Here is a 10,000-nt window from a genome sequence, read left to right as displayed (position 1 = left end):
CGGCTTGGTCACTCACTTCTCTTTGCTTCCCCCACCCCCCTTGCGCTTGCTATGAAGGATACAGTAAGTGTAATCAAATTTTTAAGTTTCAACCCACTGACTCCTGGGAATGAGACATGACGTCTAATGCCAGATGATTTTACTCCTCAATGGGTTAATAATACAGTGTCATTACAAAATTTCTCCATTCTGATTGGCAAAGAGAATTGCAGTTTCCAGGTAACACAATGCAGAAAAGAAGTAAATTTTCAGCGCAAAAAAAGATAACCTGAGCATTCTGATTGGTCAACGATCAAAGAAAATCTCAGATGGGCAATCAAATGTGATCGGATTTTCTTTGATCGTTGACCAATCAGAATGCTCAGGTTATCTTTTTTGCGGCACAATTTTTGCTTGATTGTGAGATACACAAGCGTTTCTTCTGGTAAATAATTTACAGGAATCTCATAATATTTCTCGTGCAATTTGGAATAAATAAAGCTTTCCTTTATTAATTAACACGTCTAACTAACACACCGTCCTTGCGTGTGCATAATTAAGTGGGGGCCTATGAGGAAATTTCCAGAAAACTAGCAAAAAAAACCCAGCAAACAACAGGAAATACGCTAAAATGTTTGATCAAGACACTTGGAAAAAACATAAATCCTTAGATAACACGACACTTATTAATTTTTGGTAAAATCTGGACGTTTGACGTTATTGACCATCATGATCAATTACCTGAAAATTCAGATTGAATTTGATTCGCCAGAAACTCGTAACCAAATGTACGTAAAGCCTTCAAAAACGCATTAAATGCTTGTGGGCCCTTGAAAGGTAGAACATCCAAGAGCTTCAACACTTTGTGCTGAGTGGTTGTCTCAGCAAGTACTTCTTCTCGGTCATCGAAGTCCAAAATCCCTTCAGCATAGAGCCCTTCAACTACCATTCTTGCATTCATACTTCGTGAAATATGGATCCGAAGTCTACGTAGTCTTTCTTTGCTTGCCTCATCCATAATTTCCCTGCTATGAACAACCTTTTAAAACGTTGAACAAGAATTTCTGCCGAGACTACTGCTAAAGTACGACTAGAAAAACAACAAGCATTCTGTTCCTGGAAAAGCCGGAAGTTACCGCGTATGCGCCCGCGTAACTCACACACAACCGGAAACGGGAGAAGAAACTAATGAAGAATTCACCGTGTGCTAGCTAAGGTTGTCTCCTTGCTCCGAGAGGTTTTTCTCCGGGTATGTACTCCGGTTTTCCCCTCTCCTCAAAAACCAACACTGCCAAATTCCAATTCTATCCGGAATGCACGAACACACGTTGAACGAGCTCCTGAGTAAGGTGTTCCGTGGGTAAACAAATGCCATTTCCAATTCCGTTTTCCATGAGATTGCTTGTTTCCTTTTTATTAATTAACCACTACTTCGCCCCTTTATTATTTCATTTTAATGTGATACGCAGACATTTAGTTTAATTTGTTTATCAAGGCCTGGTTTTCACTAGCGACGGAAACAGAAAGCGCAAGTATAAGAGCGCTTATTTCACCGTGCAAACGAGGTTGACGCAAGCATAAGGACAAGCGCAAAAAACTGAGCACAAGAATCAACTACTTTTCCTTGTGCTGTTTGCGCTTATGCTTGCGTTCCCTTGCGTCGCGTGAAAACAAAACGCAGCGCAAGCACAAGGAAATATGTTGCGTCTGTTTAATTAAGGTGGCTCAAACCAGTTTCAACACTTGAAAGAAACGTTCTTATCAGAAGGATTGACACTATAATTATCACTTTATCACTTCACCGCAACGTTATGGTACCATATCAAATACCAATTATTGCTGAAAAAGATTCGGTCATTTTTGTCACGTAAAAAATTACTGTGGCAACAGTAAAGCCCTGCAAAAAAAAGCCACATTTTGGCTTTAGCTGCTCATATCTCAAAAACACACTCGGTAACTCCCATTTTTTATTTCTGAAATGTAATCAGCATGCCAGAATGAAACTTTCTGCAAAGTTAAAAAAAAATTCTGTCGAGCGGATTTAGAGCCACCTTAATTAATTGAAAATTTAAGGTGGCTCTGAATCAGCTCCATAGAATTTTTTAACCTTTAAAGAGAGTTTCACCTTTGCTGGCTGATCACTTCTTTGCAATAAAAAAACTGGGGTCACAAAGTTCGTTTTTCAGATATAAGCAACTAAAGCTAAAATATATAGGGTGTTTCTGCAAGGTTTTCCTGTTGCCATGGTAACTTGTTACATGACAAAAATGACTATATCTTGTTCAGCAATAATTGATGTTTCACATGGCACAAAAACATTGCTGTTACGTGATAAAGTGTTGTAGTGTCAGTCCTTCTAAGAACCGCATCTGAGCATTTTAGCAAAGTGGCGGTTGCCGTGGTTGATTTGATGCTTACCTCGACGTTCGTTTTCGCTAGCATCAGCTACTTCTGCTTGTGCTTGCGCTTGCGTCGTTACTGAAAACCAGGCTTAAATGCCGTCTAGCTGAGATGCTGGTTTTTACAAGCAATTGACATTTCAGTTGAACAGATTCTACAGGCATAAACGTAAGGTAAGAACCGCGCGTGTCTGGTCTTCTCGAGACAAAGGTGAGAGATGGTTTCATGCAGACTGGGACGCATAAAATGATCTCTTTTAAACATGGCGGTTCACGAGTGAAGTTGTCTCTGTGGCCTTTCTGTGGACGAATTCCAGCACCTACCGATACAATTTGGGCAAGTTTTGAAAGCTAAAAACTTCAATCCATGCGGTACTTTGCCGGTAGGACTGGGTGACCCGACACTTATAAAAAATCTATGAAATGAGAATCGGGCATCTTCCCTTGTACTGGAATGGCAGGATTACCCAGAATTCTTTTTGGGCATGAACCAGGCAACTTGAGAGGCACGAGACTGGCGCGCGGCCGGAGGAAAAAGTGAGAAGGAAATTTCTAGCCAGATACTAAGGAGTAGCCCTGGTGTGTACTGTTAATATCGTAGAAAATTGACGACAAATATGTGCTTTTTTTGGCCTTATGCTGGTGGCAAAAAAAACTGGTCTTTCCTAATTTCTTGTTAAAGGAACGGTATAATGTATTTGGGAGAATACTGAGATTTACATTGGCAGATAACTAAAGTCAAACTCTACATCTCTTTGCAATAAGGGCATGCAAGATGTGTCCTGATATTATTGTAGAAAAGTATGTTGCTGTTGTTTAAAGGGTTTTCCTGCTTACATGAAAGATACGTTTTCTTTCCTGTCCTCTTCTTATGCATGATCTTTGCGGAAATTAAATTTTGTCCCTCAATAAACCTAGAACAACCAGTCATGGAAGACGTAAACTTGGTAAATAAAGGACTTTTTAGGGATACACAGCATATCTTACAGCATATGAGAACAATTTAACACAATTTTATTCTGAAACGAATTTACAACTCTAAAGTTTGCTACGCAAATTTTACAAGTAATTTACTAAAAATGCTTTCTCAGACTAACCCCAAAAAATTTGGATTAAATATTACAAGTACAACCTTGTATTTTTTGTTAACTTTTGACCTTGAGAGTATTACACGTCTTCTGAGTCACTTTGAAGGCCCATTTACACTACAGAAAAAACTGGGTCCCGACCTTTTAAAAAGTCGGTACGGACCATATATCTTTGTCGTGTAAACTATCCGTTCGATGTGTTTACAAAATGGCTCCGGACCCGTTTTTTCTTGTCTGGGGGCCACAGGCGTTTATGTCCCCAAAATCAAAAAAACCGAGGAACGGGACCGTAAGGCCAGTTTTATGATGAGACAAACCAAATTGTTGGCTGCGCAAACGGTGAAAAAAAAAAAAAAAGAAAAATTGGTCCGAACCACTTTTTAATCGGTCCGGACCCAGTTTCAGTGTCAATCGGCCTTGAATTAATATAGTACACACAACCTCAACATAATTTTATAAATAAACTATGTACAATTAGCTTCCAAGAATTGAGAGTATTAACTCAACAAATGCCTTGGTGGTCTACCGCGTTCAAGAGGTTTATGTATTTTGATTCAGCTGGAAGCCACATGTTAAAACAGTTAACTGATCAAGTTTGTTTCGGTCTTCTGAAAAATCAGATACTTCAAAGGTCATAACAGTAACCAGTATATAATTCTTCATTCAGCAAAAACGAATTAAAAATTATCTTATTTATCTCCTTGAAAGTACCGGACCCCTTGGTTTGTAAGGGGTGTTTCAAATCTTTCAGTGGAAGACAAGCTAGGATGGATTTGCAACACCGAAAAAAATTGCACTTATATATAGGCCGAACGTGAAAAAGAAAACAGCAGCTTAAAAAATGTCTCAAGGCACCAGGTCTCAAAAACAAACAGCACTAACAGCTTATGATTCGACAGCAATACTGTAAAGTTAGGCCTCCTTTCTTGCGAGTTGAATGTATGACCCTTGTGTCATAAATTAAGCTGGCAAGCAGGCGGGTCGACCCTAGAGCACGGTTAATCAAGAGCGCGCGTTGGGTACGAGCTTAAGACGTTTTTGAGACCCGAGCGGCAACGGGAAGTGAACAATTCCCAAACCAGGACAGTAGTGTCTCCGAGAAAACTAATCTAACTGATCTAATAATTTCTAATGTAGAAAAGATACTTGGCATCATAAATATGGTTGTGTGAAGACAAGTTAAAAGGGAAAACAGCTTTCTTCCGGTTTATCGTTTGCCTTGCAAAAACGTCACGTGCTTAAGCTCCTTACCCGTAAATAGCCAACGAGGCGCGTATCGCCGAGTAGTAGTAGTAGTAAGGCTTTATTTAAACACGGAAAATCATCAGTTTAAGCTCTACAAGTTAAAAACTAAAACTATTTACAACTGCTTTACATGATTGCCGTGTGGGAATCCGGCCGATATGTGCTGGATACCTTCTTCAAGTTTCGCTTAAATTGATCAACATATCCAACGTTCTTTAAGCTACTGGGCAAGTTATTCCATAATGTGGCCCGCTATAGGTAAAAGGTAAAGGCCCTTATTTTAACGAGGGTACCACGTGACAGTTAACTAGCAATTCTTCGATTGCCGCAACATGATTAGGCATTCCGTCTTTTTGTAAACGAACTACTTCTTGCAAACGGTCCAGTTCACGTTTCGTTTTCTTGATGTCTTGCGGGGAAGCATGAAAACGAGTTTGGACTCTGTATGCCTTGCTCAAGTTTTTCAAAGCTTCCTCAGTAGAACCCAGGACTTCAAGAGCACAACCTAGACCATAATAAGCTCTGGCCGTGTCCAAATGGTCTTCACCTAGTGAATTAAATCAATCAGAGATGTGAGTAACTTCCTAAATCGAAAGATCTACGAATGCAGTTATATAAACGAGACATCAAACAGGAAAACGAGGAGCACACAACGGCAAATGTTGCTTTTTTGTTGGAGCACCATTCTTCCAGATTCAATTCATCACAAGTGGGAATTCATGAAAAAGTTCAAAAACTTGTACACAGCACCGGCGGGTTCAGTCTAAAAGACAGACCTGACAACCCCTCAGAGCTCAAAACATCTGGAGATTCAGTGAAAAAACGGGAGATTTTATAAATTGCCTCATTTTATTGTCAAATCCATACAAAGGTTCAATTTAACTGGCACACAAGGTGCAGTAGCTAAATACAAACTATCTGTTTGCTTTGTTATACGCAGCAGTTGCTTTCTTTGCTGAAGCTTAAAGTTCGCTGTTAGGTCTCCATTTGTAGCAAGGTGTACTGTTCTCTGAAAATGTCAGTTTAATTCTTGGATTTCACATGACGTCACGGCCGCCATGTTGGTGTCCCCAAACAATGAAATGGCGGCCATGTTGGTGTACCGATCCAATCCTCCGGGAATAGAGTGGTAAAGTGTGACGTCACAAATATTTAAAATTATGAAATTATGGGATTCATTAAGATCTTCAGAAAGTACATGATGAAGAATGGCCATTTGCCAAAAATTAGCATCTTATTGCAGTTTGGGGATGAGATATTGGCCCTTTCATGCTACAGTGACTCCATACAAATCCTTACAATTTTATCTTTGTTCTAAACGGTTTAGAACCAAGACAAAATTACAAGGATTTGTATGGAGTTACTGAAGCATGGAAGGGCTAATATCTTACCCCCATATTGAAACAATATGCTGATTTTTGGGAAGCGGCCATTCTTCATCATGTACTTTCAGAATATCTCAGTAAATCCCAAGCTATTATTATGCTAACTCAAGCTATTATTATGCTAACGTCTTCTTTTGTTTTCGTTGAAAAACATGGCTGTTGATCACGTGAGTGAAACTCAAGAATTTTCTGAATTTGACAAATCCTCCTCACATAAGATCACGCGTGATTCCCCTTCCGTTCAACATACGGGCACTTATGACGATTGCATGCCCAGGAAATCGAGGAACTTTGTCCCCAGACTCCATGTGCAACGAACGAGTGTTCAGCGTGGATGCGATCGATCGGTGAAGGGACGAAATAGAATTCACACTTTTTGTCGCTTCTTGTCTGAATCTGTTAAAAACCGGGAGATTTCAGGTCTTTGCCGGGATGCCGGGAGAAAAGAGAAAAAAGCCGGGAGAGTGGGCAGGTCTGAAAAGGTAAAATGTCATAGCTTTCGCAAAAGTGAAACAACCGTTACCCTATTTTCAATAGACCACTTTCATAAATGGCGACCAACTTTACATTCTTTTGTATTTATGTTAATGAGACCTACTGCCCTCGTTTTAAAAAAAATATTCTTTTGAAATTTGCTCGTCGTAGCGAGGTTAGTAGGGCTTATTAGCATTAAAACAAAAGAATAATTTATTTGCCCGCCATTATGAAAGAGGTCTATAGACCTTTTCAGCTTTTTTTTTTGTTTTCCCAATACAGATCATGTGATAATACTCAGGAGGTTTGGTCTTTTGTTTTGTTCATTAAAATGAGGGCATGCAAGCATGAATATGCCTGCATGCACTCTTTTTAATGAACAAAACAAAGGACCAAGCCTCCTCAGTATTATCACATGATCTGTATTGGGAAAACAAAATGTACAAGCCGAAAAGGTCTATACTGACCGTAGACCGTAAATTAAAAATTTGTACTTAGACAATGCCTTTTAATGCGTGCTGGTACTGGTGAAACGACCTTGGATATGATCGTTAAAACCGAGCGACGTTTATGTAAAGTTAAGCTTATGCATATGCATATGTTATGGATATGTTAATTAGGAACCCATGAAGGCTTCAATACTACCCTGATTTTTGCCTCCATTCCTTATTTTCACCAATCCCCATAACAATAGTTAATATATGGAGATGGTTTTGAAACTCTACAAGTTTCTTTGTTTCATGTTTTTGTTCGCTGTTTGGCTCTGACCATGAACAAATCACACCCTGTTTCTAAAAGACAGCCAATCAAAAATTTTGATTGATTTATTCAGAACTCAGTTGTCAACCAAGGACAAAAGATTGCTCATGGTCGCGGTCAAGTTAACATGAAGCGCAATGTCACTGTTCTCGCTTCTGAAGTTGCAAAAGTTTTATAACCAGCCCATCTGCATAAACTATGTCATAACCCAGATCATTTTGGGGGTTTATTTGCATTAAAACAATGGATATCCAGTTCACTGAAGCATGATAGAGTCCCAACAGTATTTAACTTGTATTGTTTTTATGTAAAGACCCGCCAAAATGTATTGCCTTATGGGATGGTGAAAATAGTCAATTTTTTTTTGTGGGGTCTTTACATGTAAAAAATACAAGTTATTTACTTTTTGGACTGTATCATGCTTCAATGAACTGGATATCTATTGTCTTAATGCAAATAAGCCCCGTGAAAATGAACTGTATTATGGGATTGGTGAAAAAAGCAAATTGCAACATGGGATGGGGGAAATAGCAAATTAACAACCTGCTCCTTGAAATTTGTGGCAAACATAACTTGGATCACGACTCCCCAACCACTTTGTCAATTTTTAGAGTGCTTGACTTGGGAGAAAGAGCAATTAATGGCTGAAAGAAAAAGGTTGTATGCCAAAGTACAGCCTACCTTTTCCTGCCTAAAATATTCTTGGTTGTCTATTAGGTGGCAACTTGGAAACCTTTTTGACTTTGCCAATTAGTACAGAAGATTCACTAGATTCCATCTCATAGGACTTATTATACAGTCTTTATGACACATTAAGATGTAATTGGGCTGGAGGTGTAAGGATTGTCCAGAAAGTTTTTGTTCCATCACCCACACCCACCCCCCCCCCCCCCCCCCCCCCCACACACACACCCACACCCAAACACACCCACACACCCACCCCTACTGCATGGACGCTAACACTATAACAAAAAAATGGAAATACTGGGCAAATGCTTGGGCTTACAGTTACACTCTGGGTTGGATATAAAATTGGGCATGGATATCAAAATTATTTGCATGATCCCCTGAGGCAACAAAAATCCTATGGACAAGTTTGGTGCCATGATGTGAGAAAAAATTAATCCCTTTCTTTTTACCTAACAAGGAGCATCTCATCTGAAGACACTCCTTCTTGCATCTCACTGCTTCCTGAGCACAACCGAGTTTCTGGTAAGCATTCCCCAAGTAATCCAGTACAGAGGCGGTGAACGGGTGTGTTCCGAGCAATCTGCGGTACCTGACGAGACTGATGTTTTTCCAAATGTTGACAGCTGCTTTGTATTTCTGACTGTCATACATGGCCACTGCAAGAATTTAACAAATGTCAGGTAGAATGGATAATGCTTTTTAGTATAAATACACAGGTGATTATAGAAAATCGCGCGCTCTCATTGGCTCGCTATCTTGGATTATCAGCCGATAATCACCTCGACGGATAAAATGGCTGCCAGTAGTCGTTTTGCCACTGGAAGTGAAGATGATTTAGTGTTGAAATGTTTTTTTTCTTCTCTCTTTTGAAATAATCACCTGTGTATTTATACTAAAACAATTATTTGCCTCAGGCTCAGTGATTATCGGTGAATATTCACCGATAATCACTTCGCCTTTGGCGCATTGTTAAATATTTGAAATCCAAATAATACTGTAATGTTAAATTTTCTTTTCTTTACTCTTTAAACCCTTTTGCCCCTAAGGGCTCCCCAATGGTCCAGCGTTAGACCGAGTAAAACCTACAGCTGGCCATTAAGGAGGTAAAGGGTTAATTAATGATAAGGCTGACATTTTTCTAGTCAACAAGGAGCTTTCTGTGTGCGCGTGATCAATGGTTCTAAGTTGATTTCATGAGGTAGTAATTACTGTAGTGGTTTTCAGCAAATGAGTGAAGAGGGCAATAATATTTTGTGACAATTTCCTTTGGTAATTTGGCATTTTGCTTAGTGACTGCCTTAAAGTGCTACTATATCCAAAAAAAACATTTTATTTTTTTTGGATTTCAAGATTATGTCACTAAACAGTAACTGATCTAATTTTTAAGCCTTCATTTCAAAAAGACACCTGTTTATTTTAACTGGAATTTTCCTATTTAATGGTCTGCCATAACTAAATTAAAATCTTGAGAGAGCTGGATCGAGGAGAAAATGATGTCAAAGACTCAATAGTTTATTAAGAATGCAATGCGTGTGTCTGTGGTTAACTTAATATGCAGCACAGAGTTTCGGGCTTTCAGACTTTTAAACTTGTGTTTTGCATATATAGTAAGCTGCGTTTACAGGCTAAAATTTTAAGCTAGTGAGTAAATGACGTCACTTTTCCCTAGATCCAGCCCTCTGAGGTCCAGTTGGTCAGTTTGGAACGTGAGTAACGGTGGACTGTGAAATACAAAAATTACACCCAAAGTAAATAGCCTTTGGATAAAAATTAAAGCTTAAAATTTTGCCAGTCAAGTGTTCAGCAATCACACTTTCAAATCTGAAGGAAAAAAAAGAAGCGATTTTTTGATCATAGTAGCACTTTAAGAAGTACCTCCATTTTTTTTTTTCAACAAGTCAATGCTGAATTGCTGGAAATACGAGCTCATTACGGATTTACTCTGACAAAAGGGTCAGTGGAAATGTAAAAGTCCATACTA

At 39.0% G+C, this 10,000-nt stretch overlaps 2 protein-coding genes and 1 long non-coding RNA gene across 5 annotated transcripts in view; 1 reads left to right on the top strand and 2 right to left on the bottom strand.

Moving 5' to 3' along the window:
• LOC137988789 (uncharacterized) overlaps positions 1–1,081 on the bottom strand; it is an 8,830-nt gene extending 7,749 nt beyond the window's left edge. Inside the window, exon 1 of the mRNA XM_068834749.1 lies at positions 721–1,081. Within this exon, the coding sequence (XP_068690850.1) occupies positions 721–997 (277 nt within the window). The 5' untranslated portion in view covers positions 998–1,081. The remainder of the gene's footprint in view (positions 1–720) is intronic.
• Positions 1,082–3,869: 2,788 nt separating this feature from the next.
• The window catches only part of LOC137992153 (uncharacterized), an 11,160-nt gene continuing 5,029 nt past the window's right edge, over positions 3,870–10,000 (bottom strand). The window contains exons 3-4 of one of the 2 annotated variants that reach the window (XM_068837288.1): positions 8,469–8,675; positions 3,870–5,258 (exon numbers count right to left, since the gene is read on the bottom strand). In XM_068837288.1, coding sequence (XP_068693389.1) covers positions 4,987–5,258; positions 8,469–8,675 — 479 coding nt within the window. In that variant the 3' untranslated portion in view covers positions 3,870–4,986. Of the gene's footprint in view, positions 5,259–6,453; positions 6,571–8,468; positions 8,676–10,000 lie in introns of those variants that run through there. The other variant, XM_068837289.1, reaches the window with a different exon arrangement.
• LOC137992156 (uncharacterized) overlaps positions 6,439–10,000 on the top strand; it is an 8,034-nt gene continuing 4,472 nt past the window's right edge. The window contains exons 1-2 of one of the 2 annotated variants that reach the window (XR_011121649.1): positions 6,439–6,578; positions 8,477–8,541. This is a non-coding gene — a long non-coding RNA (uncharacterized lncRNA). Of the gene's footprint in view, positions 6,579–8,476; positions 8,700–10,000 lie in introns of both variants that reach the window. The other variant, XR_011121648.1, reaches the window with a different exon arrangement.

Source organism: Montipora foliosa, chromosome 2 (assembly GCF_036669935.1).
Source record: "Montipora foliosa isolate CH-2021 chromosome 2, ASM3666993v2, whole genome shotgun sequence".
In the NCBI taxonomy this organism is placed as follows: Eukaryota; Metazoa; Cnidaria; class Anthozoa; order Scleractinia; family Acroporidae; genus Montipora; species Montipora foliosa.
Note: the sequence above shows the minus strand (reverse complement) of the source record. Positions and strands in the feature narration are given on the sequence as shown.